Source organism: Carettochelys insculpta, chromosome 11, assembly GCF_033958435.1.
Source record: "Carettochelys insculpta isolate YL-2023 chromosome 11, ASM3395843v1, whole genome shotgun sequence".
In the NCBI taxonomy this organism is placed as follows: Eukaryota; Metazoa; Chordata; order Testudines; family Carettochelyidae; genus Carettochelys; species Carettochelys insculpta.
In genome coordinates, this window is record NC_134147.1 from 6,015,011 (window position 1) to 6,036,448 (window position 21,438).

The 21,438-nt window shown below is 43.3% G+C and overlaps 2 protein-coding genes and 4 non-coding genes across 19 annotated transcripts in view; 5 read left to right on the forward strand and 1 right to left on the reverse strand.

Moving 5' to 3' along the window:
• The window catches only part of PBRM1 (polybromo 1), a 119,386-nt gene extending 117,182 nt beyond the window's left edge, over window positions 1-2,204 (reverse strand). For 12 of the 13 annotated variants that reach the window (XM_075006000.1, XM_075005991.1, XM_075005998.1 and 9 more), the window contains exon 1: window positions 2,076-2,204. The gene's annotated coding sequence lies outside the window, so the exon portion shown is untranslated. The remainder of the gene's footprint in view (window positions 1-2,075) is intronic. The other variant, XM_075006001.1, reaches the window with a different exon arrangement.
• Window positions 2,205-2,286: 82 nt separating this feature from the next.
• GNL3 (G protein nucleolar 3) lies at window positions 2,287-18,064 on the forward strand. Of its 2 annotated transcripts, none has more exons than XM_075006005.1 (15): window positions 2,287-2,376; window positions 3,187-3,245; window positions 4,209-4,346; window positions 4,955-5,068; window positions 5,596-5,679; window positions 6,903-7,038; window positions 7,532-7,635; window positions 9,462-9,600; window positions 10,167-10,254; window positions 11,409-11,586; window positions 12,098-12,240; window positions 13,166-13,302; window positions 15,128-15,312; window positions 17,535-17,616; window positions 17,712-18,064. In XM_075006005.1, exons 1-15 carry the CDS (start codon window positions 2,364-2,366, stop codon window positions 17,795-17,797), a joined length of 1,686 nt encoding a protein of 561 aa, XP_074862106.1. In that variant the 5' UTR covers window positions 2,287-2,363; the 3' UTR covers window positions 17,798-18,064. The 2 variants fall into 2 exon arrangements, with proteins under 2 accessions (XP_074862106.1, XP_074862105.1); XM_075006004.1 differs by lacking the exon at window positions 2,287-2,376 and adding an exon at window positions 2,643-2,661.
• Window positions 7,102-7,178, forward strand: LOC142019399 (small nucleolar RNA SNORD19). Its single transcript, XR_012647060.1, has one exon. It is a non-coding gene; the product is annotated as a small nucleolar RNA SNORD19 (small nucleolar RNA).
• Window positions 9,976-10,047, forward strand: LOC142019400 (small nucleolar RNA SNORD19). The gene has a single exon (XR_012647061.1). It is a non-coding gene; the product is annotated as a small nucleolar RNA SNORD19 (small nucleolar RNA).
• LOC142019403 (small nucleolar RNA SNORD69) lies at window positions 11,246-11,324 on the forward strand. Its single transcript, XR_012647063.1, has one exon. It is a non-coding gene; the product is annotated as a small nucleolar RNA SNORD69 (small nucleolar RNA).
• On the forward strand, window positions 11,679-11,752 carry LOC142019402 (small nucleolar RNA SNORD19). The gene has a single exon (XR_012647062.1). It is a non-coding gene; the product is annotated as a small nucleolar RNA SNORD19 (small nucleolar RNA).
• Window positions 18,065-21,438: the final 3,374 nt, after the last annotated feature.

The window sequence follows — 21,438 nt, forward strand, 5'->3', positions numbered from 1 at the left end:
ATCCAGAAACTGGGCTGGAACAAGAGAGGAAAAGTAGGTGGTGGGAATGATGAGCTGTAAAAGGACTGCAGTAACCAAAGTCAAACACACGCTTATTTCTTCATTAAGCTTTGGGTAATGGACAAAGAACAGATGATGTGGCCACTTATCTGATCAACTACTGAGTAAAATACAGGTCTGGTTCTCATTTTAATATTATTAAAGTTTTAAAAGGCGGTCGGCCACCTGAGGCTGCAGAACTGCATGCGGCTCCAAGCGCTGCCGCCTCTGACTCCTCTTGCAGCTCTAGAGTCTGCTGCCACTTAAACAGAATTTAGGGTTTTTTTGTGTAAGTGGGGGCAGCCCCTGGAACTGCTGAGAAGTCAGCTGTGGAGCGGGGGGGAGCCAGCATGGCAGGGAGCCCTGGAAGAGGAAGCTGGCAGGGCAGGAAACCGCTCCATAGGGGGGAAAGTCAGCCTGCAGGAGAGCTGGGGAAGGGGCATCTGAGCCTGCCCTGCCAGAGCTGCACAGCCACACGTAAAAGGAAGTGGCACGGGGGAGCAACAGAGGGTAGGTGGGGGCCATGGAGGAACAGCGGCAGCGCACAGAGCTCATCAGCTGAGGCAGGTAAATCCTGGGGCTGAAGAGGTTAAATCTGGTGTTGGATGGCTAGGTCACAGATGAAGGCGTTAAACCTGAAGTGGGGGAGCAGGGTTGGGACTGAGGGGGGTTAAACCTGGGGCAAGGGGTGGTTTGTGGGATGGGAGATAAAGCTTGATGATAGAGAGGTGGAATTGGGGGTTGAGGCATGTAAAGCCTGGAGATGGGCGAACAACTTTCTAACGGATACAAATTTAATAAGGTCACCAGGGCACATATTAGGCCTGAGATCAAAGCCAAAGCATAAGCCCTGAGGCCACCCTCTTATGCCAGCCAATGCTAAAGTCCTTGGTCTTTGGCTTCTCTCCTGGACCGAGGAGTGGCAGGGCTCAGGCTTCAGGTTTGTCCCTCCTGCCCAAGGTGGCAGGGCCTGGGGGAGGGGAGTCAGGTTTCAGCTCCCAGTCCTGAGATCCTGGAGTAATTTTTGTTGTTAGAAAGGGGTCTTGGTGTAATTAAGTTTGAGGACCCCAGTCTAAAGAGATGGCTAGTATGGGGTGATGAGAGACATGACTGCAGCCTTCAAACACGTAAAAGACTGTTATAAAAAGGGAACCATGATTATTTGTTTTCCAGGACAAGAACTCATCAGGTTAGGCCAGACCTATCCTAGGGGAGCAAAACTGATGTAAGCTACATAATTCCAACTACGTGAATTGCTTAGCTGGAGTCAACACCCCTTACATCGGATTATCTGCGCTGCCCCCACAGGAAGAGGTCAAAGAGAGAATCTCTCCCACGGATTTCACTTAAGCTTCATGACTGGGAGGAGTGCTGGGGGTCCACCAGGGGGCTGTTTGATTTCACGTGTCCCTGCTAGACCTGCTACCTCCAACCACCGGAGCGTTGGCTTTGCCCTTAGTTTCCAGCAAGGGAGATTCTGGCTATCAGGAAAACCTTTCCAGCGATAAGGTTACCAAGGGCGGTTGTTGAGTCCCCGTCACTGGGAGGTTTCAGGGACATGCTGGACAACACCGCCTGTCAGGGACGGTCTCCGTTTATTTGGTGCTGCCTCTCAAAGCCCCGCGCCCCTGCACTGGAGCGCCCAGGCGCCGCGATTACAACACACTTCCGCGCCCGCGGTCAGAGCTGGCGGGGGCTGGGGGCCCAGGACCGCCGGGGTCCGCTCCCCCACGCCGGAGGCGACTCAACGCGCGGATCGCTTTGACAGGGCGCCTCCCCGCGCGTGCCTCAGTTTCCCAGCTGTGGCAGGGGGCCTGGCGGAGGGGCAGCGCCTTGGGGGCGAGGGAAGGGAGCCGGTGCCCGCGGTGGGGCGGGGAGGGAGGCGGTGAAGCGTCGGACGAGAAGGGGGGGGGGGGCGCATCGGGGCGCTGTCACTCCACAGGGGGCGCCGCGGCCACACAAAGGGGAGCTGCGGCCTCCTGGCTCCCGCAGCCCGGGTCCCGCTCCGAGCCGCCGGGCCGACAGCCAACGCTTACCCAGCCGGCCCCGCTCCGCCTCCGACAGCCGCAGCTGAGCTCAGCCCCCCCTTCCCCGCACCGCCACCGCTGCTGCTGCCGCTGCCGCTGCCGCCGTCCCGGCCGCTCCTCCTCACTGCCGGGCCCGCCGCTGCGCGAAGCCCGCCCGGCCGCCAAGCGAGCCCGCGCGCGACAGCCGGAGCCGCGACACCGGCCTGCTTTACGGCAGCGCCGGGCCGCGGGAACGGCCCGCCCCTCGCCGGCTCGCGGCCTGCACGTGGGGAGCGCGGCGCGGGAGCGGCCGCCGCCATGAAGCGGCCCAGTGAGTGCGCGGTTGGGGGCAGCGATGGGCCGTGCTGCCAGGTCGCTTCACTGCCGGGATTGGGCCCTCAGGAGCTGGTGCAACCTCCCCCCTCGCCCCGCTGCCCGTCGGGCGCCAGCGGCTCCTGGGGTCACCTCTGGTTTGTCCCCGCCCGGCTCCGGACCGGCAGTTTGCCGCTGAGCCTGGGCCGCGTGGTGCACTTGGCTTAGCTTTGCGCCACGTGCTCCCAGGTGCCTGCAGCCTTGGCAGGATCGGGGCCGGGGGTCTGGAGAGAGCTGAGCAAAGGTTCTTCCAGGGCATTTTCCGGAGGGGCGGGCGGGAAGGTGCCTTTTTCCTTCGCAGCTTCGGGCCCAATTCCACAAATGGTTTGGGCCCAGGAGAAAAACTAAACGTTTTTGTTTTCAGTAAAAAAGAAAAAGTCGAAACTTTTTGTTTCAACCCCCCAGTTTGTAAGATTTTGAAGCATTTTGTGTCAGACGGTGTTTTATGTTCAGATTTGAGTAATTAAAAACAGAAGAAATATCTCCAAGGGAGTAAACTAAAACAAAAAGGGGAACAAAACTGTTTTAATTAACTGTAATATTTTGGTCATTTTTTTAAGATTTCCATTCAGCAAAATGTATTGGGAAATACCTTTCTTCAAATAGGTTTTTCTTCTAATTGTTGGTGTTTTTTAGTTTTGTGTCTCAACCAAAAAAGTGTGTTTTCTCAGGTCTTGATCTGTGGCTTCCACACTGGTGTTGCTTGTGAGGTCTGAATTTGGAGGGTGTATCAGATCTGACTTATTACACCTTGTGTTTATGTTTTCAGAGTTGAAGAAGGCTAGTAAGCGCATGACCTGCCATAAACGATATAAAATCCAGAAGAAGGTATGTCTCTCCACAGAATTTGCTATAAAGCATTCATTTTAAATACATTCTTGCTTATATTTCACCTCTAAGGATAGAATACGTGAACACATGGTTTTCGTGGTGTTAAGAAATTAGCAGCTGGCTCAGACTGTAAAAATCAGCTCTGGATTCAAATCTGGATGGGGTTGGATGTAAACTTTTGAATAGAACCCATTTCTTTTTAAAGGATAACTAAATGTAGGTGCTTTGATCGCCAATATACTTTTGGAACATGGTGTTATTTGTCATTGAATTTTTATATTGCAGTAGTACTAGTCGCCAGCCAACTAGGGGCCCACCTGTGAACCGCCCCTTCCATGCATTAGTTGTCATTTTGCTCATCTGTTTACGTAAGACATTTCTAATTTTTTATGGCATCTCGGCACCTTGTATACAAATTAGAATTGCATTAACAGTGCCCAAAGCATGCTCATTACTCATACCTGTGATACCAGACATGCTTTTATTTTGTATTATTTCAAAGCTGTTGGATTTTTTGTTAGAATAAATGTGCATGAAAATAGCAAGCGAATATTGCCTGCGTTTAATGAGTATTGTAAAGCTAATGCCGAATGTTGCTATCAATAGTGCCAAGAGTTCACACACAAAAATTTTCCTTTTATGTGAAATACTTTTAAAAATAGAAAACCAACCAACTGCCTTGAAAAGTAATACAGAAATGATGCAATACAGAACATATTCTGAGTGGGCGTAGATTTCAACTGCAATGGGAAGTTGTTTTTAAATATAGGGAGCAAATCTACAGTCGCAGAGAGTTGAACATAACACATTTTGGCTCTTGAATTTTTGCAATATTCAGGATCTGTTTAAACACTGTGGAAAATCTTTTATATAAGTAAATATGAATGAAAATTGTGAAGGTCTCTGTATCAAACAGGGTTTGTTATTCCAATATAAAATTTTGTTCTTCCCTACCTCTAGGTTCGGGAGCACAAGAGAAAACTCAGGAAAGAAGCCAAGAAACGGGGGCACAAAAAGCCCAAGAAAGATCCAGGCATTCCCAATGCTGCACCATTTAAGGAAGAGGTTCTTCGTGAAGCTGAACAAAGAAAGCAAAGGGTAAAATATAGTTGATAATCAAATGAAGGGGTTTTATGCATAGTCTTACTTCAGGGTGTCTATAACTATAGTATTTCTGTCTGTCTTGTCACCAAATTATCTGAGTGCCTCCAAAAATTTAATGGGTAGTGAATATATCATTGTTTCCATCAAGTAAAAGAAGTAGTGGAAATAAACTTGCATCATCCAACCAGTTCCTTAAGCTCCCATTTTTGATTTCTCAGTATTTCCAGACAAGTATCCAGGACAGATATATGAAGGCTGAGAGGACCATAGAGACTTAATATCCTCTCTCCTTCAGTGTGACTGCTGTAGATCAAAATTAAGACATAAACCATAGTTTAGAGTGAAATCCTGGTTCCACTGATGTTTTGCCACTTAATTCATTCCAACCAGGATTTTCACTCTACACGGATCGAGAACTCAGGTTTCTAGGGCTCTTTACATGGCGTGTTTCACTAGTCAGTAATTCTAGATGGTAACGTAAGAATTTCTGTATCACTGCTCTTCATCTTCAAAGCACTTTACAAACAATCCTGATCCTAAGTGAGGATGAAGTGTATTTTGTAGCTTATGAAATGTTGATGCCTGTCTTGTGTTGCAACTAGCTTGAAGAACTAAAACAAAAGCAGAAACTTGCTAGGCAGAAGGAACTGGAAAAGAAACGAAAGCTACAAGAAAGAAAGGATTCTACCAAAGCAGATAAAAATCAAGAGGAAAAGGTATGTATGTGTAGTATAATGCTCCTTTTTTCAAAGAAGCTAGTCCACTTGCAGCACAATAGAGAAACTTTCCATCCTCTCATAACACCTAATCCAGCACCCTTTCAAATCTGTGGCCTAATTCCCATTGCTTTCAAGTTGCACCAACAAAAAAGTTGTGGTGTAGTGATAGATCTAATGAGGACATGGAAATTATTATGCATCCCTTTTAATCAAAGTAAATATAGGGGTATCAGATTTACTGCTAACATCCATTACAGCTTTTTATCTGGTAGTCAAGAATATTGGTGTACTTACTGCAAATATCACAGCCCTGCTAGGTCTGATTTCATTGACGTTTACAGGAATGATAAAGGTAATCTTCAAAGTATCATTTTTCTTAAGTGACATGCATTGACTAATTGTTGAATTTTCATGCTGATAGAAATGTTGCAGTTCTCACTGCTATTGCCTTCCACTGTATACAGACAATATTTGAATATGGGGCTTCAAAATCTCTTTTCTCCTCCCACCCTTTTTTCTTTCAGAAGTCAACCATGAAACTAAAAGCAAAATCTAACAGACAGCTGGATAAAAATTCAAAGAAATCATTTTGCAGAGAACTTAAAAAGGTAGGAACTTTGAATTATTTCTTTCTGTATTTTAATCATCATCTGAGAACTCCTAAAACATACTTTTTTTTTCCATTTAGAGGTTTACATATTATGGACTTGGAAGTCAGAGAACAATATGCTTTTAGGGCCCTAGTCTTCTAAAGGTGCTGAGCACTCAACTCCCATTGAGGGCATTCAGCACTTTTGAGCACCATGTCTCTTGGACTAAAGTCAATGACCATTTTGCCAAAGTACTTTGGTATCAGGTTCTTAATCATGAAACTCTGATTCCCAATTAACTAAAATCTGCCTGTGGAAAGAAAAGGATGAGAGGGCTTCACTTTCCTGTCTTTCAAGACAGAGGCCTACAGATCTCTAGGTAGTCTATACAACTGTTTTAGCAATGACAGGTTCATCCTGATCCAAGAGTTAGAGATAACTGAGAAATCCAGTGGACTGTTGTCAATAAGATGAAAAAAATTAAATTCTTTGGTATTCTAGTTCTCTACTAAGCCCTTATCATTTGAGATCACATTAACAATAACTTACACGCACACACACAGATTGCAAGACTACCGTATTAAAAATTGAATGAAGCAGGTTGACCATTGCAGAAAATCGGTCTGTTTGTGATCGACTGCTTTTGTCTCCATTACTGTAGAAGGAAAGAAAAATCACTGAAAACTCTGCCTGTGTTACAAGTAACACAGATGCTAACAATGTAAAATTCTTGTTTTCTTTGCACAGCACATTGTGGTAGTCAGTGTCACAATTTTTTTTCCTTTTAAAGTTAGTGTTCTCCCTCTTTGGGTGACTGTTTCAGACAGGAGAACACTCTAAAAAGGGAAAATGCTATTGTAAAATGACAATTGGTAGTGATCTTAGAGAAATTGACACTTTTTAAATAATTCTGGAATTAAATCCATTTCAAGCTAATTTGTGTCCTTTTTGCCATTGAACCCTTATTAGATCTGGTGGGGTTGCAATCTTAAGGAGATTTGATGGCTGTAAATATGACAAACTCTTTCTGCTATGTATGGTCTGTGCAGTGGCGTTTTCCTTGTACAGTGCTACAAGTTAAAACGTCAATGTCTTAACTTACATTTTTGCAGTTTATTTTAACGTTTTATATAATAGAAAGCTCACTTACTGGTCATTCCTTAAAAGGAAAAATTTAATTGTAGTGGGAAAACAGTATTGATGATTTCAGTAATGCTGTTTCAAATCTGTTTGCACTTCAGGTGATTGAAGCTTCGGATATTGTCCTGGAGGTTTTAGATGCCAGAGATCCCTTGGGCTGTCGGTGTTCCCAGGTGGAGCAAATAATTATTCAGTCTGAGGGAAACAAAAAGCTACTATTGGTGTTAAACAAAATCGGTACGTGAAGCAGTCTGTTCTGTACAAATGTGTAGTCGCTCAGGGGATCCTGCATTAGTCAATGAGCTATGAAGATGATGATAACGCAGTCTGATATATTACTGATGACTGTAAGATCCAACTCTGAGCTCAGTGTCGTGTTCCAGGATTACACTTTCTTATTTTATGTTCTTTCATTTCCTGCTGTGTGACCAGATCCACACAAACTGGTGAAACTGACTACTGAAGGATTTTTTTTTTTAAATGGTGCGCCTGTTCACTTAATACGGTAAGAGCAAAACAATTCAGTGTCAAGGACAGAGTAGCCTTTTCAGAGGAGACTATAATCTCATGTACTATACTGGCTGCTATGTGAAACAAAGGTCTTAAAACTACAAATGATGTGAAAAGTTGAAGCTAATGCAACAGCAAGCAATTCTTGAGCTCAGGCTAAACAAATTCATACAGTGACACTTTAAGTTTGTTAAAGTGAAAGGTCTAAATTCCTTTGCAGATCTGGTACCAAAAGAGAACTTAGAGAAATGGTTACATTATTTGAAGAATGAGTTTCCAACAGTCGCTTTCAAGTCCTCAATGCAGCTGAAGGACAGAAGCATGGTAAGAACACTATTATTTCTGTTGTGTACAGTTGAGTCATATGGGCATTGCTGGATTGAAACATAATGAAAAGCAAGGACTTCTGACAGGGCAGTTCACAGAAGTTTGTGAATTTGTGCTTCAGTACTGTACACTACTAATTATAACTAGAAAACTGCACTGAGGCGCAAGACAAGAGGCTAAGGATTTGAACTAAAAGACATAGAAATGGCATCAGTAATGACAAACAGAGGAAGTCATGGAATGTAAGATATTGTCTACATGAGACTAGTATACTTGTTTAATTTTAATCTGGTTTTAAACCATTCTAAACTAGTTTAAGCCTCTGAATGAAAGCTTATTTCTATCTCAAGCCTGTGCATTACAAAGGCTATGTCTACACTAGCCCAAAACTTCGAAATGGTTATGCCTCATTAGAATGCTGGCAGCTGCGACACTTCAAAATTGACGCAGCTCACTGCTGCATGGCTCGTCCAGACGGGGCTCCTTTTCGAAAGGACCCCGGGAACTTCGAAATCCCCTTATTCCTAAGGGGATTTTGAAGTTGACGGGGCTCCTTTCGAAAAGGAGCCCCATCTGGGCGAGCCACGTCAATTTCGAAGTGCCACGGCTGCCGGCGTTTTAATGAGGCACTGAATATGTATTTCAGCGCTTCATTAGTAAACTTCAAGATGGCCATTTGCGTGGCCACTTCAAAGTTTTGGGCTAGTGTAGACAGAGCCTAAAAATGGCATTTGGAATTATTACATGAAGACTTGGGGTAATAGACACGTTGCCTCTACACTCCCTGCCTATCTCCTATTGGAGTATGGTAATACATAGCTTTTGATTCTTAGGTGCATTAAGACACAAATACTACTTGTGTAAACACTTTTCAGAGCAACTTAAAGTGCTTTATAAACACTTGCTAGTCTTCATTGCACCCCAGTGAAAAAGAAAAGCATCCATCTGCATGTTGAAAGTGCAAAAATTCAGTCACACAGAGGCTAAGGACAAAATATAGGAAGGAGACTTTAGATTCATAAACAATTGCTCAGGCAAGTAGTTTCATTGAAATCAGTGAGATTACTTGAATGAACACTCAGGAGAATGAGTAAGAGGTCCTCCTCATTCTGGCTCTAAGGGTGTGTCCAGACTTGCATTCCTCTTTTGAAATGTATGCAAATGAGGCAAATTTGCATATTCTAATTTCAAAATGTATTTAATGGGAAGAAGGATTCTTTTGAAGACGGGGTTTACTTTCAAAAGAGCAGCATCTACATTGGCTTTCTTTCGAAAAGCGCTTGAAATTAGAATATGCAAATGAGGTGCTGAATATGCAAACTTATACCTCATTTGCATTTTTCAATTTGTCTCCTTTGCCTACCTCTTTCGAAAGAGGAGTGCAATTGTAGACCCACCCTGGCCGTATCCACATTAGCCAAAAACTTCAAAATGGCCATACAAATGGCCATTTTGAAGTTTTGGCTAGTGTAGACATGGCCCCTAAGTGATTTTCCCAAAGTCACACAGAGAAACCACAGCACAGCTAGGAATAGAAGCACAAGTCCCATTAGTGAGGTCACAAAGCTAGATCCAAAGTCTCTTGTAACATTTTGAAGGACTATCTTCCTTGCTGCTAGTCAGTTCAGATGCAGTCTAACTGCTGGTATCTCATTGAGCCCCTTGCTTCTTGTTGGAGGAAAGATGCTTTAAAGGTCATCCAAGAGGACATGAGTAGGTAGTAATATGTAAGCGTAAACAAAGGTACATTTGGATTCTTATTTATCACTCCAAATATATACAGTTAAAATGGCTCATCCTATGTTTAACTTTGGATTTTCTAGCAGGAGAAAAAGCTCACAAAGAAAAATGCTCACATTGACTTATCAAGAAGCAGCATGTGCTTTGGAAGTGAGTGCCTTTTGAAGCTGATTCGAGAGTACTGCAAGACTCAAGACAGAGCCATTCAAGTTGGGGTGATAGGTAAGATGTACCCTTTTTCTGACGAGAAAACCTGTGTAGTGTAACGCAGTCAGTAGGTGTTTCCTCACACCTTAGGCTTTGAAAGACTTCGTGGCCTTTCGCTGAACTCTTAGGTGTGACATGGGAATCAGTATACCTGCACCCACCCTCAGAGGGAGCACTCATCTGTGCATTTAACGTTAGTAATCTACCGAAGGTGGCTTATGTGACCAGCCTGCTTATAGGAAATACATAACAATGTGACATTATCAGATTGAGTGTAAACTAAATCACATATCTGTTCTCAACCACCATGGCCTCCTTTTACATTGATAGGTCCTTATAGTGATTTCATTTAATTGACATCATTTTTGTTGTCCTTTTGATTACTAGGATGAGAAATGAGGATATAGACTTTGTCTTACTGTTAGTGAAGACTTCAGATCCAACTCTGATCTCATTCTGACCCCATGTTTTATAAGAGGCATCTTTAAAGCTTGTAATTCTGAACTAATTTATGTGGACTAGGATTCATGGTTGTGGTGGTGGGTTTTTTTTCTTAATTATTTGTTTGCATTTTTCTTCAGGCTTTCCTAACGTGGGGAAGAGCAGCCTTATCAATAGTCTGAAGGAGGTGCGTGCCTGTAACGTGGGGCCAGTGAGAGGCATGACCAAGTAAGTTTGCTTTAGTGAACCCATTGGTTTTGATGTTGTAGTTCTGTTCAGATTACGTACATTTCTTAGCTGTTTCAGTTGGCTATGATGTTCTCTACTGTCTGCTCTGTTCAATCAGTGTAGCATAGCATAGCTCTCTCAACAGCTGCTGCATTTCACTGGTGGAAAAGGTATGCACCTGTATATAGTTTTAAAAGTGAAGTGGGATCTCTGTGAGAGGATCACCTAACCTCTTGGGGCCTGCATGTAGTTCGATGTGGTGTAGCAGCTAAGCCCTTTGCATTTGCTGCCCTGTGGGAGAGTCTACGCCCCTTCCTGTGTTGTGGAGCTCTGGCCGGGTCACTTATCCATAAACAAAAAGGAAGGAGAATTAAGAGAAGGGAATGAACGCCTTCCTCTTAGGGTGTACCTGGCTCAGGCCCTTCCCTCAGACAGTCTTTCGGGCAGTGGCTATTGGGACAGATTCTGCCATTTAAGAGCTGAGGTTACCGGTCTCTTCTGTTCCCAAGTCTGCCTGCAAGCAAGCTGTTGTTCTCCCTTTTAACTCCCTCAAGCCTGTGTATTTCTTGGAGATATGGCAGAGCCCCGGGCAAATCCTTAATCCGTTCTTGCCCAGCGTGGGGTTTGTAAACCCCATCGTGCTGAGGATGAAAGGCACTGGATGCATTATGAGTTATTACAGAAAGTTTGAAGAATCACAGAGGCACCTACTCTGCTGGCAGGATTTATCCCAACATAGACAGTCCAAGGAGATAACTGGAATCTAACATCTTATTTTTGTTTTAAAATGCTGGTAGTTTGTGTTTGTATACGCAGCCAATGCTATTCAATCTGATTTGCCTGCAAAGCAGATTGCAGCCTTCATATGATGTGTAGTTTGCAGCAATTACCAATATGTAGTGCTTAGTCTTTGAGGATTCAGATGTGTGGCTCAGAGGCTTCCATGACCACACCTTTTTAGGAAAGGTGAAGGCCACATATAAAGCCACTGTAAATGAAGCACATGATGATGCACTGGAACTGACTTTGCATGAGGAGTTTGTATTCAATCCAACACTGAGCTTCATGTTTTATGAGTTCCCAGCCTTCACCCAATGTTTCTTGGTGGTTGATTGAAGCTGACTTACTGCCAGGATCCATTTCCTCTCTCATAGGTACATGCAGACAGTCCATATTGACAAACAAATCAAGATGATAGACAGCCCAAGTATCATTGCAGCCCCTTCCAATTCTGCTCTTGCGCTGGCTTTGAGGAGTGCCACAGATACTGAAGAATCAGGAAGATTATTAGATGCAGTAAATGCAATTCTGAGGCACTGCAATAAGCAGCAGGTAAGTTATTGTATGTCTCCAAGATCTTTATCTCACCCTGATGCATAATTACTTTGATAAAATCTAACTGGGTAGCATTTTATTAGCAGAGTGAGAAATGAGGATAATCTCATTGTTTTATTGTGACAGTGAAGACGTCAGATCCAACTCTGATCTCATTCTGAGCATTCAGTGCTTTAAAGTCAATACTGATGTAATCCCCACTGAAGTCTACAGTTTTATGAGTGGATGTGAGAAAAGTATGCATAGGCCAACTGGAAAAAGAATACTGGTAGTAATAGCCCTTTCTGTGGCAGGTGAATTTGCTTGTTCTTGCTCAGTAATGTGTGGTACCAAAAGTAAACAAAGGACCTGCCCAGGCATAGCTCCTCCTTCCTTGGCTTTCTATGCACCTCTGCAGTAAGAACAAGTCATAAAAGAATCTGATTTGTACTTTAGTCCTCTCGTCATTTTAGGAATGCCTGGGCCAGCTTCTTAAGGAACCCATGTCCTTGTTGTTTGTTGGTTTCAGGTAATGCTGTACTACAACATCTCCGACTTCAGAAACCCTGTAGAATTTTTAACTTTACTTGCGCAGAAAAGGGGGATGCTGAAAAAGGGTGGTGTTCCTGATACAGAGTGTGCAGCTAAATTATTACTTTATGATTGGACAGGGTAAGGATATTTTAATTTCTGTTTATTATAAGAAGGTCTTTCAGGGTCCTTTTTCAACAATGTCACTAGAAGCTCTGGGTACTGGCAAATGACATGAGAGATTTAGCTAAGTAGTTCTCTTCATCCTGATTCAGCATACTGGGTTGGTCCCACAAAAGCTCATCACCTAATAAATTATTTTGTTAGTCTTTAAAGTACTAGTGGACTGCTGTTTTGTTTTGATAATATACAGACTAGCATGGCTATCTCTCTGTTACTACCCTAAAAGGGTCATTGGGTTAACTTGTTTGACGATAGAGCTTAAGAAAGGGTGGAGAAAGAGGTCAGGTGTACACTGTACATTACCAATACGTAAACTGGAGTCGACTTTACCTACAATTAACTTACCTGGCCATCATGAAAGAGGTCAACAATAGTTTCTCCCATCAGCTTCTTAGTCTTTGTGAGACTGAGTAGAGGTGTCAACCGTTAACTCCTTGTAGTTCGATTTTGTGTGTCTTCACCAGGGGGAGGAGAGAGTTGTCCTCCTTCTGAAACTGCCTATGTCCTCTTCCGCAGACATTGGATTCACCATTTGATCTGTTCAGATGTCTAGTCGTGCCCATGTTCCTTAGAGTTTAGCTGAATAACAGTATTGAGATTTTATAGCTAATGGGCTGAGGGGGCCTATACTGACATGTCAGAGAAAAAATGCATAATTCCTCTTTCTCGAGGGTGTGTCATAAAATGTGTTAGACAATGGGTAGTCAGTTTTTCTGCTGAAATTCATATAATGTATAGTTTAGAAAAGTCTTGTGTTGATGTGAGAAATCACTTCTTGGTGGTTATTTTTATTTTTGAAACACAGGGGTGGCTTTAAGCATGTTGTTGTTTTTAGTTAGTAGGTTTTCAAATCCATTATAATTCCATTGTTTTCTTTGCCTAGTGCCAAAGTTAGTTACCACTCATTGCCTCCTGCATCACGGAGTCTTTCACCACACCTCACCAAGGAGGCCATAATGAAAATGCAGCAGGGTTTTAACTTAGCGGAGTTGGCAAAGGACAATATGAACACCATTAAAGGTGAGACTCCTCTTTGAAATGCACTGCCGCAGGTATGGCTTTAGCGTGCTACTCTCAAATAAGCATTCTGGTTTAACAATACAAAATGTAGCTGTAACCTGTATTACATAGGAACAACAGAGTCCTGTGGCGTCTTAAAGACTAATACATGTATTCAGTTTGGTTAGTTGTATCTCTCCCAAAGGGAAAGTTTCCACCACATGCGGCTGATGGAGTGGGCTTCCACTCACAAAAGCTTATGCTCTTATAAATGGCTACCCCTCTGAACCCATATTACCCAGGCATACTTACTCGGCCAGTCCTGTTTCCATTAAGCTTCATGAATTTTTTTGAGCACTTGAATTCTTCTGCGGTTTGTGCAACCCTTTCCCTCAAATTCCTTATTTTTCTAAGTAACTTAAGTAAAATCATAAAATCCAAGCCTTTGCTGCAGTGCAGCCTTCTCTGTTGTGTGTGCTCAGGAAAGGTTGCTTCCATGGAGAATTTTAACTCCCTGGCATTCTTGATGGATTTGTGTTATGTGGACTGTGGTATGTGGCTATCCTTGCCTTGCCCTGACCTGAAAGGCAACCACCTTGTGGCTCCTTTGCAGGTCCTGAAACTTCATTCTAGGAACTCTTGTATGCAGTCTCCCCTTTGGAGAGCTTCCAGTGCTGCTTCTAGAATTCATGTTCCTGTAAGATTGAAGTAGCTGGGTGGCTTGCGCCTCCTTAAGTCTGTCCCTGTCTAACACTACATGCCATAGCACAACTTGATGATTAAGACTGGGCTGCAGCCCTGTCACTCAAATTCTAGGGTCCATGCTGCTGCCAGTTCTACTCACCACGTTCATGTTAAATATTTTGAGCAATGCTGATCCAATGGCTAACCTATTTCCCCACTGTGGTACTGATTTGCTCTAGGTCACTGGACAAGTCACTTAATCCACCTGTGTGTGTTTTCCCTATCTTGAAAATGGCATAAGGAAGCAGCTTTAAGTAATTTTAACTGAGAATCTGTTTGCATGGCAGTTTCTAGTAGCTGGTCAGACCACAGTATTGTTAAGCCATTGATGACCATGTCTACCCGTGAGATCAGTTCAGAACTTAAATTCTCACTGGCACACTTCAGTTTTATTTTTTTTCATGCAAGTGATGGGAAAACATTGATTTGCCCCTTGGGAAGTGGCCCTCTATATGCGGTGAAAGGTTTCATAATCAGCATGGAGGGAGGTTAGTGGGTTTTGAGTGTGGGGGATGGGCAAAGGGGATGTGCATAGCCTGGGCTGTGGGAGGGAACTTGAGGCATAGGAGGGGCTCACCTTACAACACCTGTAAGTGGCTTCCCATCCTTGCTGTTCAGTAGAGGCACAGGCAGCCCACCCTGCTACAAGCAGGCACACCCACCTCTATCAGCAGATGCTGCTTCTGCAGCTGCCTTTGGCCACGGTTACTTTCCAGCGGGCTGAAAGTCATTGAATCAATGTTGGAGTTGGGGTGGGGGGAGATGGACAGAGGCAGCCTGCCTCCAGGGCTCCCTGACTGTGCCTTCACCAGCAAGAGTGATTGCGGGGGGGGGGGGGGGGGGGGGGGGCGGGGGGCTGCTTATGACAGTTACCTGGGGTGAGTGCCTCCTCCATCTGGCACCCTAAATTCCCTCCCATGCCCCAGCCACTACTCTGCTACACTGCCCTCACTATAAACGAGACTTCCTGGGCAGATCACAAATGCCAGTTGATTGAGCTTGCTTGTTGGTGAGTGCCAGATAAGAGATTTTACTGTGTATCTGTTTATTACCTGTGGATCCATCTGCTAACCTTAATACAGGTGTCCAATATCTTTCACAGCTGTAAGATTTCCCAATCTGGCAAGCAGCATTGTTTTCCAGTCTTCTGGCTTGACAAATGGGACAACAGAAGAAGATGAACTAACAGAGGAAACATTGGAACTGGAGAACATGGAAGCAAGTGAAGCAGAAGACTTGTCTGAAGAGGATCAAGATGGCCACAAGGAAGAGGAATCTGTTGATGAGGCAAGACCTAGCTGATAAAAACCAATCAGTATCATTGCTTGTAAATGGGAACAGGGGAGCTGGCAGAGGAATATCCTCATCCAGCCTCCAGAAAGTCTATTGGTCTGACTACAGAAAGTGGGAGGAGAAAAGGTAGAGAACTTCATTGTTATAATCAGGAAAATGGCTGGGTCAGAATGGTGCCATCTTCCTCAATGTCTGTTCTGCATCTGAGTCCAGTCTTTTCATTGTAGTATGAAGTTTTATGGGCTTTTTTTAAAAAACACCACTTTCTTCTTACATCTGCAGAGCTAACAGCCCTGGCTCATGCATCATATTAATTAAATGGCAGCTGTAGTATTTTCAGGAGGATACCATGGAGATGATGTAGGTAGAAGACAGCTCATCTTTCAGATCCTAGTATAAGTTTGTGTCAGTGGTGCTTAACTGAGTGAACTTGTACAGAATTACTCGGCAACAAAAACTTGCTACGTAAAGCTTATTTTATTAGCCACTACTTAAAGCACTGAGCGAACGAACTACTCAAAATGAATATAAAACTTTCCCTCTTCAACTAACGTGCAGCAGTTCTTCAGAAAAAAAACACATTGTCTTTTAACCAGTCCCTTCTGTGGCAGGATCTCCAAACTATTTGGTAACAGCAGTCCTTGGCTTACAGTGGGAGAATGAGTTTGGGGTGTAACCTCCCTGCGCCTTCCTGAGCAGCATATCCTGTTTAAATTTGATGCATGGCAGTGAAATAGTGCTAACCTGTATCAGTTTTGGTGCATTAGATCTTCATATGCTGGCAAGAAAGTAACAGCTTTTGTTAAAGTGCTCAAACTAATCACAGCTGACCATGTTAACTTTTGCACTTGACAATGGTTGAGCCTCCTGTTTTTAGAGCACAGGAGCAACCGATGGGGGGTTAGTGTTATTAAAAGTGACACACACAGCTGTTTAGTAAGCTGTAACAGATTTGCTATTTGTAGAAGTTCATTATTTAAGTACAGGTTGCACCTCTCAACTCCAGTACTCTCTCGTCCTGTGGCTCACGAATGTTCAAGGACAAGAGAGTGTACCAGATGGTGCAGGCGCCCCAGTGCAGCTGGGGAAGGAGCCTCTACTTGCCCTGTGGTAGCATGAAGGAGCCAGATCCTCCCCTGCCTTTATGGCAGTGCAGGCACTGGAGCCCTCAGCAGCTGGGGAAGCCCAGGCTAGGGCCACAGTACTGGGGGGAGGGTGGCTGGAGCTGCAGCAACCACTGAGCCCTGGGGCTGTCAGGGTGCAGAAGACCTGGACCTCTCCTCATCCAGCAAATTCTCTTGTTCAGAACCCGTCAGGTCCTGAGCATCCTGCGTAAGGGACATACCACCTGTGATTTGACTGTAGTTTAGTTCTATAGCAAGTCAATTTGATTTCCAGCTCTGGAGTGCCAGTATCGTAACCTCTTGCTAGGGAAGCATTCACCTCCCATATGCTAAAATATCCACCTCTGAATATTTGAATTTGAAACCATGTAACATGGAGGCAAGTATCAGAAAGATAGCTGAGTTAGTCTGTATCTTCAAAAACAACAAGAAGCCTTGGGCACCTTATAGACTTAACATTTTGGAGCATAAGCTTGTGTAGGCAGAGACCCGCTGCATCTGATGAAGTGGTGGGTCTTTGTTCATGCAAGCTTATGCTCAAAATATCTGTTAGTCTATAAGGTGCCACTGTACTACTTGTTTATGTAACATGAAAAAAACTCCCATCTATTCACCATTTCCTGGGGGAAGAAACTTACCTCTTCTTCCACTTTACCAGTTTTTACGCATAATTCTCACAGTGAAGCGATCCTTGCCAAACTGTCTACTAACTCTGCACATGCTGCTTACCTCCCGTTTTTTCAAAGAAGCTCGAGGGTGAAGCTCAGCAGGAATGACGAGTGCATCATCACACAAGTCATACTAATTCAAGGATCTTTCTTTTAAAGATTATCAATGCCATTGGTGTCAATGAAGTTAAAATGGTTAAAGTAGAACATGCTTTAGGTGTATGTTCTCTGTAAAAATATTTAATAACTTCAAAATCATAATACAAATTGGAATGCGTGCACCTGGCCATCAGTCACAGACTATATAAGCAGCAGCACATCTGTGGGAAAAGAACAGCTTGTTTAAATTTCCCATATAAAAGGACAGTTTATTCTTTTTGCTATCAGTTTTCAATCAGCAGTACTACCTCTAACTCTGTTTTAGGAAAGTGGGATTCAGACAAGCATCAAAACAAACCTGCAAAACCTGTGGGTGGAGGATGAAATCTTGGAAAAGCAATCAGCAGGTATGTATTAAAGGAAGTGACTTTTTCAATAAATACATCCTTCTCTGTAACCGCAGTAATCTAGTACTATTTCACTAACATTCTCTCTTCTAAAGGTGAGCATCCCCATATTTTATCATTCAGTTTGGATGAGACAGCTGACCAGGATGACGCTTATGACTTTAATATGGATTATGTGTAAAGACAGAACATGCACTCAGCGGACTAATTTTGACAATGGCACTGCTAACTTTCTAAGCAGCCATGAACAATGTCACTGAATGTTTCCTTTCAGTGCTGCTAAAATCCAGCAGACCTTGCTTGTAAGAAGTTGCTGCCAAGATCCAGCATTTTGATTGATGTGAAATACACATGATTTTCAAACTTAGTGTGTTTCATAGGATAGCTTTAAGTTTTGTCGTGCTATAAACATCTATAAAAAGTTATAAAATTACTGTTAAGGACTAAATGGCGTCCGAGTCTCTTTTTTACACACACACACACACACACACACACACACACACACACACACACACACACACACACACACACACACACACACACACACACACACACAGTTTCCAAAGACGTTAATTCTTCCATTTTGTACTAATAAGGTTGGCACAATATAAACTATGAAATTGCAGATACTGTTTTTACCCTCAATCCATTCAGAACACAATTACCTATATTAATCATCAATAGGTATCAAAGCTCCTTCAACCAAGATAATAACTAAGTTTGTACTGTTAAGTTAACTGAATCTACAGAATTTAGTCTTGAGTACACAGCTTCCTGTGCTTAAGAAGTCAACCAACCTCCAATCTGCCATGACGTCACACACTTTGTTCATGCTTAATAGTGTGATCTTAGTGCAAACTTGAAAGATAAGACACAATCTGCCATACCTGAGAAGAGGTAAAACTGCCTGCACTTCAGCTATTGCAGAAGAACAAGAAACCACTTTCTGTACAAATGGACTGTAATAATATACCTGAAAGAATACTAAGAATTGACATTCTTCTCAAATCTGCACAGTAATATTTGATTAAACTATGCAAACCTGAGCACGAGGATTGCTTAGAAGTCTAGCAAGGGAGATGGTTGAAGTTTGATGTATTGGTTAATACATAATAGGAGAAAACTTACTTTAGTTGATATCTAAAACTATTAAATCTGATCCAAACTGCAAATACATTGCTAACTTCTGAATTTTCAAATGTTATTTTCTTTGGGGAATAATACATCATATTAAATGATTAGCATATGTTGCATTCCCATTACCAGACACCAAAAATGCACTTAACCGCATCTAGTGGTTCTCAGACTGCCAGTCAGGACCCTAGAGTGGCTTGCACAACCCTATTTTAAAGGGATCACTAGGGCTGGCTCATACTTGTTGGGTGCATTAGCCCCAGAGGGCCATGCTCAGGTTATAGGCACCCTACCTGGGGCTGAAACCCTTGGGTTACATCTCCCCCACCCGGGATGGCAGGGCTCAGACTTTGGCCCTGCCACCCAGGGCAGCTGGGCTGAGGCTTCAGTTTCTTCTCCTGGGGTCATGTAATAGGTTTTTTTTTTTTGGTCAGAAGGGTGTCACAGTGCAGTGAAGTTTCCTTGACCTAATCTCAAAGCCACCTGAAAGAAAACTAGTGATAAATTTATCACAGACAAATCTTAATGTACATGGTCTATACCAGCATTTCTCAATGACCGGTCCCTGAGATCTGACAGTTTAGGAAGTTGGGCTCTGGTGTGGTATCAAAAAGGTTGAGAAACAACAGTCCACAGCACAACCAAAGAGCTATGTAAGAGTGACTAGCTCAGAGCAACAGAAGTTAAGAGGAAGGCAGCAGCTGGTCCAGTTCCTGTGAGTTACACATTTACATATTTTTAATATTAAGTTACAAACGAACAACTACTTAACTCTGAGCCTGCAAGATGCTGAACATTCTCAAGTCCCCTTGTTTACACACTATTTACCCTTTGGAGAACTTAAACTTGAACTAAAAACTGCTTGCAGGGAACAGTATAATTTTCAGCCAGGTGCAAAAAATTGATGGCTACATCTACATTTGCTCCCTTCAAAGAAGGGGGCATTGTAATTAGGGGGATGTGAGATTACTAATTAAGAGCCGCAATGCATATGCAGCGCTTTAGGCAAATTCTCCCCCACCGTAACTTTGAAGTGCCTTTACTCCCCAAAATTTTGACATGGCCTATGTTACTGTGGGTAGAAATTACACCAAAACTCTAACCTCTGTGTGAGCATGGTACAGTGAAACACTAGGATAAATCAGTTGAGTAGCACACAATGGCTACGTCTACACGTGCCCCAAACTTCGAAATGCCCACGCGAATGGCCATTTCAAATTTTACTAATGAAGCGCTGAAATGCATACTCAGTGCTTCATTAGCAGGCGGGTGGCCGCGGCGCTTCGAAATTGACGCGCCTCGCCGCTGTGCGTCTCATCCAGATGGGGCTCCTTTTCGAAAGGACGCCGCCTACTTCGAAGTCCCCTTATTCCCATGAGCTCATGGGAATAAGGGGACTTTGAAGTAGGCGGCGTCCTTTCGAAAAGGAGCCCCATCTGGACGAGACACGCGGCGCATCAATTTCAAAGTGCCGCAGCCACCCGCATGCTAATGAAGCGCTGAATATGGATTTCAGCGCTTCATTAGTAAACTTTGAAATGGCCATTTGCGTGGCCATTTCGAAGTTTGGGGCACATGTAGACACAGCCAATATGTCATCTATTAACTTACATTTACAAGCAGGGAATAAAGGCACTGCACTTGCAAAACAGCTGTGCTAAGATTCCAGGTGTTTGGTTCTGCCTAATTTAAAGGGCCAGGCTAACAGATACGCTGTGAGAACTCCTTAACAGGGCAGTGCTATCCCCGTCGTTAGCAGAACCCAAGAGGTGCTCCAGAAAGAAATAAGAGCATCGCCACTACCCCTCAAAGATTTGCTAAAAGACAATGTTATTGCTCACCTCAGCTTCACTGGTTCCGTTGTGTAGTAACGGAGAGAAAGCCGTGCTAGTCTATATACTATCAAAACAAAAAAGCAGTCCAGTAGCACTTTAAAGACTAACAAAATAATGTATTAGGTGATGAACTTTTGTGGAACAGATGTACTTCTTCAATATCATAGCCATACCAGAAGAGACTCAATATTTAAGGCACAGAGAACCAAAAATAGTAATCAAGGTTGACAAATCAGAAAAATATTATCAAGGTGAGCAAATCAGAAAGTACAGGCACAGAAGGGGGTGGGGGGAAGTCAAGAATTAGATAAAGCAGAATATGCATAAGAGCCCCTATAATGACCTAGAAAATTCCCATCCTGGTTCAAACCATGTGTTAATGTGTCGAATTTGAATATAAAATTCAGCAGCCTCTCCCAAGTGTTGAGAAAATTCCCCTTAGTAAGAGGCAACCTTTCAGGTCATTAACAGAATGCCCCACTCCATTAAAGTGCTGACTGACAGGTTTTTGAATCAGGAGTGTTTTTAGGTCTTGTTTTTATGCCCATTAATTCTTCGTCTAAGAGAGTTTGAAGTCTGTCCAATATACAAAGCATCTGGGCATTGTTGGCACACAATGACACATATGATGTTAGTTGTGGAACATGAGAATGATTCTGTGAATTACCTGGTTAGGTCCAGTGTTGAACCAGGATGGGAATTTTCTAGGTCATTATAGGGGTTCTTATGCATACTCTGCTTTAGCTAATTCTTGATTCCCCCCAGCCTTCTGCCTCTCTACTCTGATTTGCTCACCTTGATAATAATTTTTCTCATTTGTCAACCTTGATTACTATTTTTGGTTCTCTGTGCC

What these genes read in the sequence shown, in the direction of transcription:
- GNL3 (XM_075006005.1), top strand. An exon ending in AGCTGAAGGACAGAAGCATG is followed by an intron (nt 7,636 to 9,461) that starts GTAAGAACACTA and finishes TGGATTTTCTAG; the next exon opens with CAGGAGAAAAAGCTCACAAA. An exon ending in CTTGGAAAAGCAATCAGCAG is followed by an intron (nt 17,617 to 17,711) that starts GTATGTATTAAA and finishes TCTCTTCTAAAG; the next exon opens with GTGAGCATCCCCATATTTTA.